General features: G+C 36.1%; 4 protein-coding genes across 12 annotated transcripts in view; 2 read left to right on the top strand and 2 right to left on the bottom strand.

The window, feature by feature from the left end:
- The window catches only part of LOC116848364, a 33,924-nt gene extending 22,185 nt beyond the window's left edge, over positions 1-11,739 (top strand). For all 7 annotated transcript variants that reach the window (XM_032824351.1, XM_032824352.1, XM_032824350.1 and 4 more), the window contains 9 exons: positions 1,487-1,804; positions 2,231-2,455; positions 3,176-3,484; positions 4,585-4,884; positions 5,318-5,623; positions 6,420-6,722; positions 10,383-10,536; positions 10,608-10,768; positions 10,855-11,739. In XM_032824351.1, the coding sequence (XP_032680242.1) occupies positions 1,487-1,804; positions 2,231-2,455; positions 3,176-3,484; positions 4,585-4,884; positions 5,318-5,623; positions 6,420-6,722; positions 10,383-10,536; positions 10,608-10,768; positions 10,855-11,192 (2,414 nt within the window). In that variant the 3' untranslated portion in view covers positions 11,193-11,739. The remainder of the gene's footprint in view (positions 1-1,486; positions 1,805-2,230; positions 2,456-3,175; positions 3,485-4,584; positions 4,885-5,317; positions 5,624-6,419; positions 6,723-10,382; positions 10,537-10,607; positions 10,769-10,854) is intronic.
- A 1,246-nt stretch (positions 11,740-12,985) lies between these two features.
- LOC116848361 (COMM domain-containing protein 10-like) lies at positions 12,986-14,632 on the bottom strand. The gene is made up of 3 exons (XM_032824341.1): positions 14,092-14,632; positions 13,613-13,976; positions 12,986-13,208 (listed from the first exon to the last, which is right to left on the bottom strand). Exons 1-3 carry the CDS (start codon positions 14,118-14,120, stop codon positions 13,008-13,010), a joined length of 594 nt encoding a protein of 197 aa, XP_032680232.1. The 5' UTR covers positions 14,121-14,632; the 3' UTR covers positions 12,986-13,007.
- Positions 14,633-15,375: 743 nt separating this feature from the next.
- LOC116848356 (probable methylthioribulose-1-phosphate dehydratase) lies at positions 15,376-17,513 on the top strand. 2 transcript variants are annotated; one of them, XM_032824333.1, is made up of 6 exons: positions 15,376-15,532; positions 15,903-16,208; positions 16,310-16,404; positions 16,489-16,757; positions 16,965-17,166; positions 17,248-17,513. In XM_032824333.1, the coding sequence occupies exons 2-6, from the start codon at positions 16,176-16,178 to the stop codon at positions 17,369-17,371; spliced, it is 723 nt and encodes a 240-aa protein (XP_032680224.1). In that variant the 5' UTR covers positions 15,376-15,532; positions 15,903-16,175; the 3' UTR covers positions 17,372-17,513. The 2 variants fall into 2 exon arrangements, with proteins under 2 accessions (XP_032680224.1, XP_032680226.1); XM_032824335.1 differs by having other exon boundaries at positions 15,409-15,492.
- LOC116848355 (CWF19-like protein 1) lies at positions 17,353-20,514 on the bottom strand. 2 transcript variants are annotated; one of them, XM_032824331.1, is made up of 4 exons: positions 20,348-20,514; positions 19,436-20,106; positions 18,082-18,733; positions 17,353-17,868 (listed from the first exon to the last, which is right to left on the bottom strand). In XM_032824331.1, exons 2-4 carry the CDS (start codon positions 20,047-20,049, stop codon positions 17,569-17,571), a joined length of 1,566 nt encoding a protein of 521 aa, XP_032680222.1. In that variant the 5' UTR covers positions 20,050-20,106; positions 20,348-20,514; the 3' UTR covers positions 17,353-17,568. The 2 variants fall into 2 exon arrangements, with proteins under 2 accessions (XP_032680222.1, XP_032680223.1); XM_032824332.1 differs by lacking the exon at positions 20,348-20,514 and adding an exon at positions 20,191-20,340.
- Between the last annotated feature and the right edge of the window lie 880 nt (positions 20,515-21,394).

The following is a 21,394-nucleotide window of genomic DNA, read 5'->3' as shown; positions in this document are numbered from 1 at the left end:
TGATAGATTCTTCTATCAGAAGAAAAATATCCCAGTACACTGAGAGAAATTATCCGATAAAGAATTAACAAACAGATATTTCTGATCAAAATACCGATGAATTTTTGTATCCGATCAGAAAACATCCGATGAGAAATATTGATTCATAATTTTTTAATTGGTTTATCTGATGAAATGCCATTATGATCGGAAGTATCCGATTAAATTTAATCGGATACCCCGATTGGATATAAAAAATTGATCGGAAATATTCGTTTGTTAATATCTATTTAATTTTTCTTAGTGCACTCAAAGAACTCTAGTTGCTATTTCCTGTATTCCTATATTATATGGAATATTGTATCATATATATAATTCAATATTTTCTAAGTGAAAACTTTTACCGAAATAGTATTTCTCTTTTAACCCCTTATTATCCAAATTAATTTCTCATATTTAAAATATTTTTCATGTTCATAGGATGTTTAAAAATAAAATACTCAGCACACATATATGGTGAAATTTTACTTTTCTAATATTTTATTTTTCCAAAACAGATTTGTAACTCTGAGTCAGTTACTATCGTTGAAAACATACTAAAAAAAAACAGCCATATTGTGATTTTCACGTCGGTCAAAATAGGAACAACATTCATATTGGAGAATAATGATAAAACTGAATTGTATCTTCAAAGACACAGTAAAGAATTAATAAAAAGGGACAATACTTTCCTTTTGATTTTAGGCGAATTCTCTTGAGGTCATGTATAAAAGAGTTCTGAACTTACATTCTTCGAATGCTACATATATTCTTCATCCGATAAATTGAAAAGATTGCAAATTTACTTACCTACTCCTTATAAGAAACGAAATAATCTGTACATTTTAGACACGCTTTAGTGCTGTGCTGTACATTTGTAATTCGCGCATGGTTACATAAGATTTTATCGTTTCCGCACACATATGCGGAAACACATAGAACACTGCCGGTTACTTTTGAAGACTCTGACGATTCTTACCGAGCCGATCTATCGATCCGACCCTGATTCTATCCGCACGCAGTGACAGACGCGCCACGCAAAGTGATTGTCTACGTGACGGCCGTAGCTTCCTGCCCATCGTGTCCCACATATCCGTTCGCTCAAGTTCTCCTTCGCGTCGGGCGTTCGCGTCGCGTCTTCGCCTCGTTGTGACATCGGCTTTCCGCCCGCGCTCTCAACTTTTCGCGGTCCACGAGAAAAGTTGTCTTTATCCAGTTTATACATCCAGCTTGTCGATTACATTTCCTCACTTCACAAGAATAGTAGTTTGTTCTCTTTCCTCTACCTCCATTTCCTCCTTTAACTGCACTATCAGTCTTATCTTTAGCTAAATTATTTGTCGATTACTTGCTAAAGACAAAGTCTTCTTCATGAACGAGTACACTTGTAAATCCCGGAATAACAAGCGAAGATGTCGTTAGTCAGTTGAATTATTGACGATTACACTATCGTTTATCTCATACATAGGTCTCCCCGTGTCTGATGAGAGTCCCGTTGACAAGAGCACGATCGCAAATGACAATGCCGCAAATGTCGCGGAAGAGACCACCGTTCCTGAAACGAAGGGCCATTCCATGGACGATGTAATGCCAGGGACGAAGCCGCCGCCGACCTCTGTGGTATTCATCGACGTCCCGGAGCACACGGAAACGGAACTCGGCTCGTCTGTTCTGTTGGCATGCCGGACTGCTAATCCTGTGGCCGAGTGCCAATGGTCCTGGCAGCCATTGCCACCGGTTCACTTGCCGCTTCCGGACGTTAGTGAAAGCCCACCGGTTTCTACGAGTAAGTACGATCGCGCATTATTCCCGCCGCAATTTAAGGGATCCTCCACAAATTTCAGTCGATTGGACGATTCTACAAATATAATAGACAACATCATACATGTCTTTTCGTATAAATTTTCATATCTAAACTTATTTTTCTTTTAATACTGAAACTTCCTACGAGAATTTGATAGAAAAATCTTGAACACCAATCTAATGGAAAAGATACATTCGTCCTCTCGTTTAATCTACGACAATAAAAGATTGTAGCAAATTATATTGCAGTAATTTTCAAAACGCCAGTATATCTCGCTTGCGCAACAGTTATTCTTATAGACGATCCGCTTATTTTTTCATGCCGGATATCGAGGGCATTGATCGTCCGTAATTTCTGTAACTACGCATTGAATATTTATCGTTTGCTCGGATCTATCGGTGATTTCAGCCACGGAGATCTCGTCGATCTCAACTACGGCGACTCCCACGACTCATCCGTTGCCAGTACGACAGTTTCCAGCATTCGGGAATAACAGCAACGATTGTTCCGTGAGATTCTCTAGCACCAAGCACGAGCAAACGGGATACTGGACCTGCGCGGCGAGAGTCTCCACGAAAGATCCTTTCACCAGCACAGAACCAGCCAAGCTCGGCATTGTCAATGCTAATCACGGTAGGGCACATTTCATTTTCAAACCCTTTGCTTACTGTGATGACCGCTCGAGGGCTTGGATTAATTAAACTCGATTATATTTTAGCTAAGTTTCCAATCTCGCTCTTTTTTCATGTAATCAATAATTTATATCGAAAAAATTTCTATCGATACGCACACACGATGTGCGTACGCGAAAAAGGTACTTGAAAATTTATTTGTGAAACAAAAGTTTATTTCACAAAAATAAACGTTATATCCCATAAATAAATTTTCAAATATTCTTTTTCTCAATGTATCGAGGCTTTCTCCCGATTTGACAAGCAGTCAAAAGATTCCATAAAACATCACGTTATCGCTTTTTATCTTTTCGTTGATCTTTATATTTTTTCGTATTCATTGAGGAATAGCGAATGTATTTACGCAGTTGCTTTCGGACGGCCTCGAATTCTTGGTGACAAAACAAGCCTGACATCGTTGTGTTTATTCACGTTACTCATACCTACCTGTTACAATATTTTCCGCATCAAAAACTTCCCGTCGTCACTTATCATTCGTCATATCGGCGAGTGTCCCGATATGTATTTACCTAAAGATTAATTATTATCGACGCAGTATTCGACGCTTTACCAATATCCCTGTATGCTGTTATACATACATGTAATCATCCAAAGTAATAAACGACGAAAGTGTTGTATAAGAAATATGAGAGAGCGCGACTAGTGCGTTTGCATGTTCCAGGCATCCTCATCACGTTCGTGAAGCATGAAAATATCATCGAGGTGCCGGCAGGATCCTCGGCGCAGATAATGTGCCAGACGAAGTCACCGGTTCGGGAATGTCAGTGGTCTTGGCGACAACTGAACCAGTCGCAGCCCTGGAACCTCGACGTGAAATCGTTTCCAGCCTTCGGTAACGATAGCACGGAATGCAGTATCAAGTTCAAAAACGTCTTGCCTGAGCAAGAAGGCTACTGGACTTGCGGAGCGCGAATCGACCCGAATTCCTCCTTCACCCAATCAATTCCCGTTCGATTCCTCATATCGGAAGGTATTGCTTCTTCCTTCACAACTTTTTCGTGTCTTCATATATTTTCAAACACCGATTCAAACTCGTGTTACTCGCATACATATTTATGATAACGATAATATAAATTTAAGACATATTCTAGACAAAGCACAAATTTCTAAATAACGTCTTAGAGACGTCTAAAGAAGGTCTGAAAAAAGTAGGTCGTCTTTTAAATGTCTTTGAGGTAGTTGTATTATAAAACGAGTTTCTTCAGCATTGGATGAAAGGCAATTAGAAAACGATTGATTATTCGAGATATTTGAAACTAAAATTGAGACTTTATATGTGTTCCTCAAGGTTAGTGTGCTATTTTTAATTTCTGCTTGTAATATCTTCTAAATTACGTGAGATTTTGATAAAAAAAAAACTACTATAATATTAAGGAACCTGAATTTGACTTGAATTTTATTTATTTAATATGCAGATATTATTTTTACATATATTTTTTTTATTTATCTTAATTTTGTTTTAAATTAACAGTGATACTTGGATGATGAAATAAATTTATACAAGTTTTGTTTGATAATAGTAAATTTATAAGAGATCCCCTTGATACGCTATTGAAAATAAGGTACTTGGTGGCAGGTCTATTTTGTAACTTTGAACGACAGTGTCGTTACGAAATTAGAGAACCATATAGCAGCTATCTTAAGGAGATGCTGAACACCGACATAATGCAGCTGAAAACAGTGCGAAATACGAAATTGCATTATGTCGGTACCCAACATACTCTTAAGACATCTTTTAGAAATTTGTGTTGTCTGCGACGCACAAATTGTTGTCGTTGCGCGAGCGTAAGAAATCAATACTTAAATTTCTTTTACATCATACATTTCCGTTCGTTATCGAAAAATATCTTAATTTCATTATGGAACCCTTATAGAAATATCATACTAAGAATCATTGATAATTACTTATTTTCAGTATTAAAAATACTGGATAATAAGTAATTATCAATGATTTTTAGTATATTTCTATAAGGGAATACTTTCGAATTTCATTATCGAATTCGTTCACTCAGTGCTCCGCACAACAATAGGTTGGAAAAACTACCTAAAATCTTCGTTTTCCTCTTACAGTCGAGTTCGTACAGCTGTCACGCGGCGTGCAGGTTGCTGCCGGCGAGTCGGTCTTTCTGAGGTGCCTGGCGAACAAGCCGGTGGTACAGTGCGAATGGTCGTGGAGGGCGTCAAATTCAAGTAAAGAACCGTTATTGATAAAGAAGTTCGGGCCGAACAAGGACGCCGAGCACGATTGTTCTGTGCGATTCAAGAATATACTATACGAGGAGGAAGGATTATGGACTTGTGGAGTTCGTTTGACGCCCGATGGAATCCTGCACACGGCTCCTGCGGCCACTGTCAGCCTTTTGCCCACTGGTACGCGACGACATTGTTGCTTTCATTCAAAAATAAATATTGGATAAAACAGTGTAAAGTGTTAAGTAAAAAAAGTTCGTAGCGTTGAAGCGCATGAATTTTTATAACGCATCGCTAGACTATCTGATATATTTTCTTAAAAGAAATGATATTTCAACGTGTCTTATAAGCACAATACAATCGATTCAGTTAATTTATCGTTTATTTAAAAATGTAAGAAAATTAGATACACACATTCTTATGATGAAATATTGCGATAATAAGTACAACATATTTATCGTTAAGAATTTCTCCGAGCCTGGACGCGCGCGACTCATACTTTCTACGTGCTCTAACAAAGAGAACAGAAAAGAGATGTCGTAGCGCGTACGTGCTCACTTCGCGTCTTGTCACTCTGTTATCGCAGTGTCGTTATCACGTCGATTAATTCCAGCTAAAGTGAGTTTCGTCCAAGTGCCAACGGACACGGCGGTGCTGGTAGGCACAGAAGCTACGCTGAAATGCATCACTAGTAGTCGCGTGGAAAAATGCACCTGGACCTGGAGACCACTCCACAGCAGCGATCCTGAGATCGTCGTTGAAGAATTCCCAAGTAACGGCGACCTTGGTCGCGACTGCTCGCTGCATCTTCCGCATGTGTATACGGAAAAGCAAGGTCATTGGGGCTGTCAAGTATCGATCGCTTCGCTCAACACTGTCCTGACATCGCCACCTGTCAAACTCACTGTTTTCGAGCAAGGTGAGCGAGTCTGTCTAATGACACTTATCCATCGTGCTCCATCATTCGATGATCTAATGTCTCCACGAGAGAGAGAGAGAGAGAGAGAGAGAGAGAGAGAGAGAGAGAGAGAGAGAGAAATGGATGGATCGTAATTAATTCATCTTTTTGCAATGTAACTTGCTTTTAAGCTAAAGATGAATACAAAGAATAGTCGAATTCCGATATAATTTAAATTAATTTTTATATAAGTTAAAATAATTCATTAATATTAAAATTATTGCAGTTTGCTTACAATATAGAATAATCAAAAAGAATGTCAGCACAATTTTTTTCATTTCTCTGAGCGCCAATGCTCTTTTCTTATATGGAATCCTGAGTACAGTCGGTATTTCTTTATGAAAGACTATTTTTTTGTTATTTTACATAAATTTAACCTAAATTAAAAAGTTAATTATGCAAATACATGTATATTGCTTTGCACAATCAACTTCAATACGTTAATTCAATTTTAACTTTTAATTAGATTGGTTCATTAACTTTTAATTTAACTAAGTTAATTTTATAAACTACTAATATTGAACTTAGCTTACTTAAAAAATATATATATTAATTTATCCAACTTTACTGGGACAAGTTTTAAGTAACGACTATTAATATGGGAATTACGATCCTATTGTTTTATATTCTTTATATAATTTGCTTTTGTTTTATTGTCTCTATAAGTGGAAGAGTGTTATCCTTTTTTTTATCCTTTTTTGTAAAAAGGAAATTTTTTCTATGTACTTAATGAAATAGTAATAACATGTTTTTTCAGACGAAGTCAAGTTCTCAGAGTTGTCGCAAGACATCCAGATTTCGTCCGGCGGCAGCGTCCTGCTGCGTTGCGTAACCTCCTCGGCGGTGGAGCAGTGCCGTTGGTCTCTCACCCCGGTGAACTCCAACACCACGGTGGTGGTGAAGCAGTTCCCAGCGGCTGGAAACGAGGCGCGAGACTGCAGCGTCCGTCTCAGCCACGCTCTCGCTGAACAGGAAGGGCTCTGGACCTGCGGCGCCAGGATACGCGGTCGGCAGAACTACACGGATGCGCCGCCTGCGAAACTAAGCCTCCTCGAGCCAGGTATCGTCGAGTAGCTCGATCGTCGGCCTAAGACGATCTAGCGCCGCTTCTCCGCCACGGTGAAGGGTGGAGCACACGGGAAGCACATCGGGTCGCGTTGTCGCGGTTCCTGGAGATTTTGATTCTCTCCAGGTATCGCGGGACGAATGTGAACCATCGGTAATGTTCTATCAAGATTTGCTTTTTACGATTACATGGATCTGCACGGAGAGTCTAATCCATTCAGATCCGATCCGTCCGAAATGGACGATCATTTTGTCACGCTACGCGCCTCATCGAAATCACCGATCGTTTCATCGCATAAAATGCGTGAGAAAGACCTCGCGCCACAAGGATCTCGCGTACGCGTGCCATCGTGTGCGAAGGAACTTTGTTCTTTAGCATCGATCAAGAGTCTCCTTTACGAAACTCGGCGAATTCACTGACGACGACTGACAGAACTCTGTAACTTCGGAATATGAAGACGATGTCTCTTATTTTTTTATCTTCTTTTTCACTTGTACATTTTTGGTTGTACATTTTTCACTTGTACATTTTTAAATCTTCGCTTACAATGTTGTCTGGTACAATGTTGTCGCGTACAATAAGTTTCTAGAATTTGTATAGAGGTGTAGTTTAACTGTTAGTCGCTTCGAAATAGTCGAGCACTTAAAATCTGTTTTGGATCTCTCAAACTTGAGACCACGTAATTTTTTTATCATATTTCAAACATGTATAGATATTAATTTTTACATGTTTTTTTTTAACTCGTCTCACATTGAAGTGCCGAGTTTCGTGTCTCGTTTGTGCGTCAGATAAGATTTCTTTTTTATTTTTGTACATTTGTTTTCAGTTGACAGGCACCTTCACACAATGTAAACACGTTGAACCACACATTCCATGCTGTTAAACATACGTCATTAATGAGGTCATTCACTCCATCTTATTTATGTTCTTAATGGCGAGATTATGCTCGAACAATTTTGCATTTAGCGTAGCAAATAGTCGCTCTAGATAGACAGAGCGCGAATTTATCGCGCTAGCCTTAATAGTCGTCGTCCCTTTACATAGAGAAGTACTTCAGACGAAAGTTTCGTAACGATATTTCGTAACGTGACAAAGTTATCTTTGAATTCGTAATCATAATGATAATTAATAATTAAGGTCGAGCAAATCGAGCTCTCTCTCTTATTCGGACAGCTTATCGTTTTAAAAAATTCTATAATAAGTCATTCGCAACTGAATAATTGTGCAGTATCGCATGTTTCGTGTCACTTTGCACAGAAATAAGACACTGTCGCTGTTGCATTAACAGAATTGATGGATATAATTCCGAGGAGGTGCATCTTCCGATTCTCATGAAATGATTCAAAATATTTTTAAGTGAACATATCTGAAAGGTTTTTCAGCACTTGAAATTTAACTGAGATAACATTAAAATAATACGTATTTAAGCTTAAAATATTTGTTTTTTATTCTTCATAGCAATTATATAAATTACTTGTGGTTCATATATATGAACGTAAACATCTATCTTTCACATATAACATATTTTATTTTCATAACATAAACAATGTTCAAATATGATAATATTATTGTGGGAGGGATTTGACTGAAAAACCTAATTCTCAACCTAATCTAATTTAATCTAACCCCTATATCATATTATTCATATAAGATACTGTGTTTTTTAAGTTGTTGAGAAATAAAGATTGAAAAGCTATAGAATTGACAAATAACTTTCTAATTAAAATAAGTAGGATTGTCTAAGGATTTAAAAAGCTATGATTATCATTCGAAAGACATGAAGAGTAATAAATCGATGTGGAATGTTACATGATTTTGAAGTTCCAATATGAAGGCACAATAATTCGCATGCGAGTTGTTAGACCATAAAAGAAAAAAAATATACACTAAGTATAATTTAACTATTATTTTAATGTTGTCTCAGTTTCCTCTTAATTGCGGTAAAAAACATTTTAGGTATGTTTATTTGAAATTATCTGGAACTATTTTAGCGAATTTCACGTAAATCTGAAGGTGGACTTTTTTTGGAACTGTTCAATTATTGCGAGACAATTGTTTTAATACGTGCATTTTAAACAAATAGCAAACAATAAACATACCGATAAATGAGATTCGACAGTTTTATTTGCTGAAACAAAAGAGAGATAAACCTTTCATCTAAATAATCTCGAGTAATAGTGAATCAATTCTAGCACACTTAACGCCGTATCTCTTTCGCTATGTCTCGTGTATTATTTATGTGTATTATTTATTTAATCTTTTTAAAATTATCTATTCGCGTTTAGTTGGATTTTGGTACCGATATCCGTTACGAATACTTCATTATTACTCACGACTATAGCCGTTACTACGTTTAATGCTAAGTAGACAATTTTTAGAGTTAAGGTATTTAGCGTCCAGAAAATTCATGTTCGCGACGAGTAACGTTCGTTCAGCTCGTTGCTTGACAACAAGCAAAAGTTATTACATCATTTCAGCGATTTTGCGATACAGAAATGATGTCATTGCTTAATATATTAGGTTGGTGCAAAAAGTTTGTCATTTTTCTCTTAAATTTCCGTAGAAAGTTTAAGTATTAAAAGAAAAAATAGTAAGTCTTCGCTAGATGCCTACAAAAATCGAATCAATGATGCTCATTTTATTCATGTAAATCTTTCGAAATTAGATGATTTTATTATTATTTTATTATTTGACGGACATGACAAACTTTTTTACACCACACAACATAATACTTCAATTCACACGCTCCTTTCCTCATACTTCACTCTTCGCGCTTTCCTATCAATTTGACGCAGCGTGAATTTAATCTATACTGTTGGATCAAGGCGGCTGTTTCATAAAGAATCGAGACAACGCTCTCGAACGTGATCGAACTCGAGCAGCGACTTACTCGCGCAGCGTATGAATCTTCATGTGCCATTAAGTATCGCTAAGTCCCGCCAAGTATCAGCGAGGTTCTCGAGCGTTTTCAGAAGGACGCTTCGAGATGCTGTAAGCTGTTTCTATCCATAAATAAATAATAGTGTGCGAAAACATCATAGCGTCCTCATCATTTCAATCATTCAGGATTGATAGATAACTGCACTCGAAATTCTATCCGCTTGAAAGAGTCAACCGTGATGGACTGTCACCGAAGGAATCTATGCACGATACGCATCTCGAGAGTTCATTCGAGATGTTTGAAACGAAACTTCGCAAGCGCTGGTTTTCCAAAAGATTATGAAAGGATTCGAGTGGTTCGATTGAGCGTTTTGATTGAGCGAGGTTTTCGATGTTGTGTTATATTTAAAGACCAATCAATTGGTCTTTTTACATTTTTAGGATATTAGTATAATATATTTCTTTTTTATTAAAAAAAGTACGCGAACTTTTAATAAACCTTGCGCCTACGGTGTTTCCTTTCAAAGACAACTTAACACATGCGATTAACACACGCGAAATCGGCTGCACGCTCTAATGCGGTTTTAGCATCTATCAAATCACAAAAGTCATCGATGCACAAGCGAATGGTGGTTGGTAATCGAGATGGTTCGCTCGTCGGATAATCTGCACTGAAGATCTAGCGGCTTCGGGTGAGTGGGATAGTAAAAAAAAATATTTTTACCTTTGATAAACGAGTTGACGGTAATAAATCGATGATGTCGACATTTTTAGAGCCGGTCACTGTCGCGGTATGGGCCGCGCCTCATCAGATGGTCACTCTCGCATGTAGAGTAGGGTCCATATCGTCAGAGGCCAAGTGCCATTGGATACACGCTCCGAAAGTTCACATACATCAAAATTCCAGCAAGCTCGCTAAAAGGACGAGGTAACGCGCAATATATCTGCCGTCATATGCGTTCCTTTTATTCACTTCTCGCTATTTCTACCGCGACACAGGCACAACGTGCAAATGGATTACACTACTGGTATATGTAAACTGGTCTTCAAACCGGATCATTCCGATCTAGGACAATGGACTTGCAGATTCACTCTCGCTAACGAGAACGCCGAAATAGAGATAGGAAGCGCGACGCTCGTTCTGCTGAATACTTTGGCAGGTTTGCTCCAAACATATTTCGTTAGAAAATCTGGTTTATCGATTCAACGATAATTATAAAATCATAACGTCCCTTGTATCGTACAGATGAAAAACTAGGGTGGATCGTGGGTGCTCTAACAGCTATGATCCTGTTCCTGATGATAATAGTCGTGGTGCTGGTAGTATGCAAGGCGCGTATCTTTATCCGTAAGACACCGGAGATCCTGGAAACCTTACCTTCTGGTGAGAGGAAACGGGGCGCAAGATGCTACGACAACAGATACGCCGAGAGTTCGGAGAAGATCAATTTTCAATTTTCGACCGCAGAAAGTAGTCATGGGTCGAGTATCGACAACGTTCTGCCGAATCGGAGCCCGCGCGCCTATAATCGTGCAGAGAAAACTCACAGGACGTCCAAAATATACGAAAATATTGGATTGTAATGTTATTTCTGCTGATATGAGACATTATGCCTGTATCAGAGAAAACGAAATAAATATTTTAATACTTTTGTATATAGAATAAGATGAAACTGTTTGTAAAAAGAGAAAAAAGCATGTAAAAATTGCAGTTTGCACTTTGCAAACTTATTGATGCACCTGTGTACAAAAATTAAGATTACTGATAGATTTGTCATTTTACGTACAAAAATATTTAGATGAGACTGTTGAAAAGAGAGTTTTTGAAATATTTCATATCTTGTGTACTGGAAAAGATCTGGATAAAATATAAAATATTTTGGACACATTTTTCGCACGCGATAATGAGAATGAGGGATCGAGTTCCAGCGAGTAGTGGACAGCTGAATTCGTCGCCCTTAATAACGAGTAAACGAAAAAAAGGAAGGGAGTTGCAAATCAGCCTTCGAGCCAGGTTGAAGTGTAACGTGTCGGTCCGCAAGATTTTTAGAAATTATATTTATTAGCACAAGAGTCTGTAAATAGCTTGATTAAACGCCTAGTTATTTTTATAAAAATATGTTCTTTATTTCCTACCCTCTGTATTTATTAATTAAAGAAAATTTGTGCATTATGGTATACAATCATATAACAATGTTCTTTAATATTTAAAAATATATGTTGTCATTTGCAAAATGGTAGAGGACTTTTTTGTTCAGTTTGACTTAATGTATAAGTATACTACGGCACACGGCGCCACTGCAGCTCATCTACCATATTGCGTGTGATCATTCATCAAACTTTTTAAATTAATATCTCGATTATTATTGCGAATACCGCAAAACGGCAGGACATTCTTGCTCATCTCAATTCATTCTACGTTCTCACAAAGAGTCATCATGGAGGTTTGAGACACCCTGTATATAGGGTCCACCATTTAAATCCGAACAAATTCATTTAGTGCAGAACTGGCTCTCAGACAATATCGAGATGTTTTGATCGAAGGATTTCTGGCCTCCGAATAGTCCCGACTTGAACTCTCTCGACTACTACGTAGGCGTACTACGATTGGGGCGTAGTCGAGAGGGTTACTAACAAAGCCAGACACCTTAACGTGGCCTCCCTCCAGGCCGCTATTGAAGCGGCATTCACGAAAATTAACCGGGCGCAATTGCAGACAGCGTGCTCGCGCTTTCGGAATAAGATCGAGGCGGTGATCGAGGCGCAGGGCAGCTACATTGAATGAAAAACTCAAAAAAGATCCCTTAACTTAACTATAAAATAATCTTTTTGTACTTTTACATATTTTCTGTAATAAACTTTTTCAAGAAAAAATTTTCATGTCCGGATTTAAGTGGCAGACCCTGTATATACACCTTACATTTAATCTTGTCTTATCATAAAAATAAAAATAATGAAGATTATAACGAATTTTAGTCATTACTTTTTAAAATTGATAAGTGACGATGAGTTTTTACTTTTTGCAGAAAAGAAAAACTGTAACTATTTCGAATGTTACTTTTATAAAGTAACTTTCGCAATCCTAAATCTTTCCTCCCTGAAATCAAAGAATTGTTGTTTGACACATTTTTTCTTTAATGTCTTGTTTTAAAAATAGAGGAATTTTTTAAATAAATTTTGTATAAATGTAATATATTACATTTTTTTTAATTAGTATATAATATACATAATATGGATACTGTGTTTTTATGGTTTTCCAGAGTATTAATTCTATTTCTAAGATAATACGTAAAGATGCAATAAATCTACATACAATTTATACAAAGAGTGAGGAATCTATTTTTATGCAACTGATCATTATCTATTTATAATAAATGTATGTGCAAAAGATGTCTTTTATTATTTAAGAGCATCCAATTGGGCTTGAATCTTTTCTAAATTGTAATAGAGACTCGTCAGTTGCTTCTTGTCAAATTCCACTGTTAACATAGATGTTTTATCACCAGTGAGACCTAGCTGAAGCAGTGCTACAGCTTGTGCATCTTGAGAAATTGTAGAGGATGATGATTGAACATTCAGACACCAGTTGATATCTTTTACCTTAAAATAAGAATAATACAGTCAACTCCTGTTTATCTTACCACCAATACAAATAAACCATGCTAATTAAGTTATAACAAAATATGTCTTAACTATAGCTATATAGAATGTTCAAAAAAGGAGTTCAAGACTTATACAGAGTAAAAATAGTATATATATTTATTATATTGAATAAAATATATTTAGAAAATATATGTTGAAAATTCATTCATTGATTTACTATGTGTAATCAATGGAAGCACATAAATAATTTGTATTACCAAAACTATAAAAATATTTATAACTCTGAGAGTAAATTTTTGACCAATGTTTACTAAATATTTCTTATTCAGTATAATGAATATTATCTATCCTGTAAGTCTTGAACTTTTTTTTTAACCTGTATAATAATATATTATGAATACCTGTGTAGGAAAAATAGATTTTTGCCTCAGGTTCTCTACAATGCCTTTTCCATATGTCATCCATGCATTTGTAAAGATTGATATTTTCTCGTCGTCTATCTTCAAATTATCTCTCATAACCGTTTCCATGATAGATGGTTTGACGATATTACATGCAGCTTGCGTGTAAACCGATGTTACAGTATCCAATAAAAGAAGTAACTCATCTTTTGTCAGATCTAAAGAAACCAGCAATTTTTCTTTCTCTTCTTCATTGAAGACTTTTGTATCAATGCTAGATTGCAGGCTCTGGCATATACGGTTGACAAGAAGTCGAAATTTACTATTATCTACACGGCTCACTATTTTTAAACCTTGCTCTAATCTGTCAAGGAAATGTAATCATTAAAGAAATAATCATGACTGATTTTGAATAGATTACTATATATAATACATATATGTACATATTGACAATAGATATAATATTAAAATATACTTACTTTGAAGTTACACTGATCCAAGCAGCCATTATAACTGGCGATATTAATCTTTCTATGTTATTTATACACTGGTTCTTTGTGATGTTTTATCATATAATATTTTTTCATAATAATAATTTACATTTCTCAACAAACGACTAAAAGACTATTGTACTGTTGATGCTATGAATTTTTGCTAGAAAATTCTGCTACCTAGCCATATTCGTGAACGAAGAATATACCATATTCCAAAACTCTTCAAAATAAGGTGTCTCAGGAGGGTCTCAGGAGTCGTCACTGAAATATACACTACCTGGAACGCGCGCTGCCTCTTGAGGCTTGAGAGATGAGAGAGAGGTTTTTTGTTTCCTCTCTTATCCTTGTCTGGTTCATAGTATAACTGAGAGTGAGGAGAATATAATACAATCCAAGCTAAAAGTTAAAGATAATAGGTGGGTCTCTACTAGCCAATCATAAAGCTTATAAGTACTTGTTCGACCAATAAACGTAAGCTAAATAACCCAGAGTGGGTTAACCCAGAGCCAGTCGAACATGCTATAAGTTTACGTATTAGTCCCGAGCCACAATAGAGGTTTGTTTTTCGTCCCTGCACTGTTGAACTGGTGCAATAAGTTAGAGCGAGAAAAAATATATTTGTCTCACTCTAACTTATTATATCAGTTCAGCAGTGCAGAAACAGAAAACAGACCCTAGGACTGCGTTCGGAAACGTCACTCGAGTACTCTCCCTCTCTTTTTATCTCACTCTTGTATTTCGCTCACTCTAACGGCTATCGTCTAGTAGTGTGCACACAGTGTGTGTTTCCGAACGCAGCATAGGTGTAGTAAGCTTTAAGCCTTATGGCTCCTGCACACAGGACGCGGTAATGCTTGCCGCGCGGCAGAAGTTCGCGCAACAGCCAATCAATATGTTGTTTTTCCGTACGAGCTAGAAGGTTGTTACGGAAAGCAGCATATTGATTGGCTGTCGCGCGGCAAGCATTATCGCGTCCTGTGTGCAGGAGCCATTAAGAAATTGACCAATCACAGTCGATTATTCTCCTCAAATTTGGCAGTAAGCAAATTGACTAATCACAGTTATTGATTCTTCTTATGGCTCTCGCAGCCAGCGCAACGCGACACGCGATGCACGATATCCAATGAGCGTACAGCTTTTCCGGAATACCAATACGCTCATTGGATATCGCTCGTCGCATATCGTGTGTCGCGTCGCACATCGCACTGGTCTGCGAGAGCCATTACGGTCCAAGAATACGGCGCCGAGTCGACGCCTCACTGCGATTGGTCCATTGAGAGTCGGCAGTTGGGTCGGCCTGTGTAGTCGATAGTCTGATACGGGCTTTAAACAGATTGACACGTGTTTATTTACTATTATCGTTACGACGATAACATCGTTACGACTGTAAAGCTGGTGGCACATAGAAAAACTTAAGCAGTAAAACGTAAGCAGTAGGCAAATTGACCAATCACAGTCATTGATTCTTCTTACGGTCCAAGAATCTGCTTACGTCTTACTGCTTAAGTTTTTCTGTGTGCTACGGCCCTTATCATTACTGTTAAGACATGTTCGAACACGTTTGGATCTGATTTTTTTTGGAATTCGTATTTCGGTACCTTCGATGAAAGGACAATAGAGATAAGTCTGAGTCCAAGTAAAATAATACAAACAATTTATTGTTATCACAGTTCTAGCTTAATTGCTGTATTCGAACACATTCGGATCTGTAATTTTTTTTAACGTCGGACCTTTCGAAATCGAGTCCGAGGCTTACAATCATACATATCTCGACAAACATATTTATCTTATAATAGGTGAAAAGGCCACCTGATAAAGGCCTGTAACGAGAAAGAAAGAGAGAGAGATTTACTGTTATAAAGTTCCGTCATAACGTTGAGACGTGTTCGAACACGTTCGGACTTGGGATTTTTTGGAATATGTACCTCGCTATCTTGATGAAAGGGCAATAGATATAAGCTTGAATCTAAGTAAAATAAGAAGAAGATTTACTGTTATCAACAAAAGTAACTTGTCTGTGCTTGTAAAATATTAAATAACTGGATAGAACATTTATTTCGTTAACAAAAATGTCAGAAGTTTACGATGTTAATTATGATAAGGTATGTAAATAGTATTCAGAATAATACTTATAAATTTGTAAATGTATATAATTTAAGTTATATTTATCACATTGTTTTAATAACATTAATCTTTTGTGTAGGAACACCCAAGAAATCTTATACCCGAATTATGCAGACAGTTCTATCATCTTGGATGGGTGACTGGTACAGGTGGCGGTATATCTATAAAACATGAGTTAGTATCTGCGATAAAGATGATCTTATTGAAAACTATTTTTGTAAAAATACTACTGAAAACATAACTAAACATTTTTTGCAGAGATAAGATCTATATAGCTCCTTCTGGTGTACAAAAAGAGCGTATATTACCTAATGATATGTTTGTACAAGACATAAATGGAACAGATCTAGAATTACCACCATCAGAGAAAAAATTGAAAAAATCACAGTGCACCCCACTGTTCATGTGTGCTTATTTAAGGAGGAATGCAGGTGCTGTAATACATACACATTCTAAATTTGCTGTAATGGCAACACTATTGTGGGCTGGAAAAGAAATTAAACTCACTCATCTGGAGATGATAAAAGGTACATGCATTAGAAATTCTTTCAATTATTATAAATACAAAAATATGAACAATATATTGATACCTTATTTAATATATGGAACTTTAATAAGAATTTCCTGTTTTTAAAATTGTATGAAAGATTAACGTCAAAATATTAACATGAGAAATATGGTAATGTTAAAATATTAAATTTGAATCTTTAATATAAATTGTTTTATCAATGTAGGAATATGGAATCAAAAAGAGGATAGAGCATATCGTTACGACGAGGAATTAGTAATTCCTATCATAGAAAACACTCCTTTTGAAAAGGATTTAAGGGATGATTTAGATAAAACCATTATTCGTTATCCCGAAACTTGTGCAATATTGGTCCGCAGACACGGAATTTATGTATGGGGCGACTCTTGGCAACAGGCAAAAACCATGTAAGCTTTCATTCAAATATTTTTAATTATTTTTATGTGTTGCAGCAAAGTATTTTCTTTTTTTTAATTTTGTATTCGTAGGACTGAATGTTACGACTACTTGTTGGACATTGCAGTTCAGATGAAACAATGTGGATTAAACCCATTATTGACTCCAAGTGATTATGAATTAAAATACCAAGCAAATAACTCAGCAACATTTTAATACTAAGCTAATTTTTGCAGATAAGTCTATTGTTTGTGCCATAAAGTTGTATATATCTAAACTATGTACATATTTTATACACTTGTAACAGAGATTATATTATAAAGATCAAGATAAAAATAAATAACGGTTACAATCATTATTTTTTGTTGAAATATATACACATTGCCTTAATAAAAAAGCAGCAGTAAAAGTTTTCAAATATCTATATCAAACGGGATAAATTGTTTCCTAATTTTCTTTGCTACTTCAATTTCTTCATCTTGACTCATATGGCAATCCTTCCAGTCGGACCTATCATTAATATCCAATATCCTGTCGGATGCTAATACTTCTCTGCCAAATTGCAGCGGAAAGTCTTTCTTAATTCTATAATATAATATTTCTCCGCTCGGTAATTCTGCATAAAAATACAAAACTCCAGGTTTTGCAATCTGCTGCAGATCCGTATGTGACGGTAACTCCGATATTTTAAAATTATTACATTCGGCTAACTCCTAAAAATAAAAATAAAAACGCATATTAGAAAAATAGTAGAACACTATAAATAATATTTCGATTTCAGAAATATTGTAAAAACTAGAAAAAAAATCAGATTACAAACGAGGTCCAAACAGAATCTCGAGTTAAAAAAAAACATTAATGAATTACTTATTGATATACTTAATATACATATCTGTTTTGTAAAAAAAAAAATATATAAAAAGTACCTCAAACATCTCTTTCAGCGCGGGTGCTTGATTTTTATGAACGGGCACTGTTTGTAATTGACAATGAGACGTTTTGAAATTTCTCTCGAAGAATACAGGCACTCTATCCGTGCTTTCGTAGTACTTGGTTACTGCTTTTTTGTATAGATCCATCTCATCCTTTACATTCTTCGGTAGAATCGACAAACTTTGATGATGCGTTATCGGGAGAATCAAGAGATGGTCTTCTACCAGACCACCCTTAGCTAACGCTAAGTAAATCTCTGTGCCGACTGAAATAACCAGATGTTTGGATACCACTGGACTGGACAAGCAAAACCAGCATTTCGACTGATCAAATTCCAACTTTGGCCTTTTAATGGAACCGTCGTTCTGGTGCCGCGACATTTTTCCGCTTTCCTTCGAATCCATGTCATAGAAGAATTGCATATGACTCTGCTTCTGTGATGTCGGGTGGTCAGACAGCATCGACCTGGGAAAGGGGCTTGGTGTCTCGTCTGTCGTTTTCATAACTAAATCCGACAGTCTGGTCCGATCGACGGGAGTTAAATTCAACGCGTACAACCATTTTTTCTTATTAACATTCATTACTGGCGCTAGAGCTATAAACCTAGTAGCTATTTCTATATTTCCTTCACCCTGACTTTGATTTCTGTAATGAAGAAATTTAACGTGATTGTATTGTTAGATGCTGTATTTTCAGTGATGCATCAAGCCATATTTGCTATTTATCAAACAACGTGGTGAAAATTATAAAATTACGTAAATTCACTAGGTATTGACCAATAAAATTGTAAATCTTCTAATAAATTCGTTGTGATTTTCATTAAGTTGTACTAGTGCATAATCGACCCCCAGATTATCGCGACTATGTATCTTTTCTTCTAGCATGAACTCTTAAAAAGTTTTACATGAATTTCACAACTTTAGTGATCATGTGATTTTTAGAGCAATGTAAATGTAACTATTCCACTATTATCGCTATATTACACTATATTACGGAAAAATTACATGATTGGAACCTTAACAGACAGAATATAGTTATACAGATCAGTAAGATCAAGTAAAATGTTTCTATTATATCTATTGGAGTATGTTCGTTGAATAAACTATTTAAGATTATTGGGTTTCATCTATTTTTGACAGCAAATAATGGAAAACTTTCGTACTGTAGTGCTTTCAACAGTAATATTGTTTCAATTGATACAAACTTAATGTTCAACTTATGAAATAATAAATAAATTAATGATTATCTACATTCTACAGAATTATTTGCATATTAAGAATAAAATTAATATGAATATCTTAATTTTGCATGTGCTTAAAATTTGCTAAAATACAAAAAAAAAATTACCTGTATGGTGGTCGTTCATAATATGTCCCTTCTAAAGCTGATACATGATATCTGGGTTTGATATGAGTAGTGAGCCAGGCAATTAATTTTGAACCTTGATATTTGTATTTTGGATTATTCGGGTCAAAATTGATGATACCATCAGGCCATGGTGATGTTAACAGGATATCCACCCCACGAAAACTCGGTTGGCCTTTTAAACAACTATTTTTGATGCATATAACATCTAGCTCGTTGAAGCTTACAGATTTGTTATCATCTGCAATTTTTTCAATTCCACTGAGATATGCTATTTTGAGGCCTGAACTAGCAGTATAAAGGCCACGTTTGCCAAGATACGTTAGATTTTGGCATATCTCGTATCCATCCCCATCAGAATAATGCTTCAAGTCCGATTCTCTGTTAGGTCCCACAATGTATGTTGAAACTGAGATAGTTTTCTCGCCAGATATATAAGGTTTTAACTCTGTATTGTCCTTGCCAAAAAAATTACCGACGCACAATAAGAAGTCAAATGGGCCACTCTTCTTATTGATAGCATCTACTTTGGAGAATAAAAAATTGAAATTACCCTCCACATCCCCGCAGATGAGAACCTTCTGCTTATCACTCATATTTGTTAATATAGATTGTGTAATAGATTTTTCTTCTTTCTCTGGATTGTTTTCAATCTAGAATAATCAATAGAGTATTAATAGTTATTTAACACATTGCGTTTTATTATTTATTTGATTAAATATTATAGAAATATATACATATAAATATTTTAAAAATTATTTTCTTAAAGATTTTAAATAGATTTTATTTTTATCCATTCTGTGTAACGAAGCGTTTTGTGAGGTTATATGAAGACCATGTAGGTTAGCCAGAACATTCTCTTAATAGCACGTATATTTTGAAACGCATACTTACGGAGCTTTCCAGATCTTTCCCAAGAATTTTTTTGTTATAATGTAACAATATATCCTAACCTTCAATTTGGGAAAATTCAGTTCAAAGAAATATAGCTTTAGGTTAGTACAACATATACTATTTTCTGTTATATATGGTTGACTCCATGGTAGAAATATACATGGTGTAGCGTTTCGCTGGATGCGCAGTAGCTACTAATCAGAAAGTTGCCCAAAATTTGAAAAAACCAATGGCTGCCCCTAATATTTTTGGACAACTTTCTGATTAGTTCTACTCCCACCTTCATAATGCGCAACGCTACATCTTGTAAATTGGGAGCGTCCCGATTGACCACGGTACGATTGGACCCAACCAACCGATGAAAAGAATTATCTAGTGAATTACTAGGTCGAACCAATCATTACAATCTGTGTCCAATCGTATCGTGGTCAATCGGGTCCCACCCTTGTAAATTCACCATAGGCTGCGTTCCGAAATTCACTGCCAGTACTGAAATTCTATAGTATATGTGGCATGAACTATAGATTTTCAATACTGGAAGTGAATTTCGGAACGCAGTCATAGTTGACTCAAGGGAGCTTATTACGGTCCTGTGTGAGAAACGAAAATTGAACGAATTTACTAGAATATTTATAATTTCATTGGTCAACATCTAATGAATTCGTTCTTTTTTCGCATTTTCATTTCTCACACAGAACCGTAATAAGCTCCCAGGCTGTTTCAGACAACTTCATTCAGCGAAAGAACTCTTTTTTTCACTCTTAAGCCCGTATCGAACTACGGATTAAGATTGAGATTGAATTGAAAATTGGCCAATCAGAGCAAAGTTCACCAAACTTGAGCTTAGTGAATTTTGCTCTGGTTGACTAATTAAAATAATAAATTTCATGGACGTAGTATACATGGACCCCTCATATGGCTAGAAAAATGAAGCCAACATGTACAGCCCCTCTGTGTTCTCAATACTAATCTATAGTCTGATACGGGCTTAACGGTATTGACAATCACATTTCTTGTTAAGGCTCCTTGTTAAGGGGAGTCGCATCA

Source organism: Odontomachus brunneus, unplaced genomic scaffold, assembly GCF_010583005.1.
Source record: "Odontomachus brunneus isolate Ranch 3 - 2012 unplaced genomic scaffold, Obru_v1 Obru_scaffold_093, whole genome shotgun sequence".
Classification (NCBI taxonomy): domain Eukaryota; kingdom Metazoa; phylum Arthropoda; class Insecta; order Hymenoptera; family Formicidae; genus Odontomachus; species Odontomachus brunneus.
This window is presented reverse-complemented; position numbering and strand designations above follow the sequence as displayed.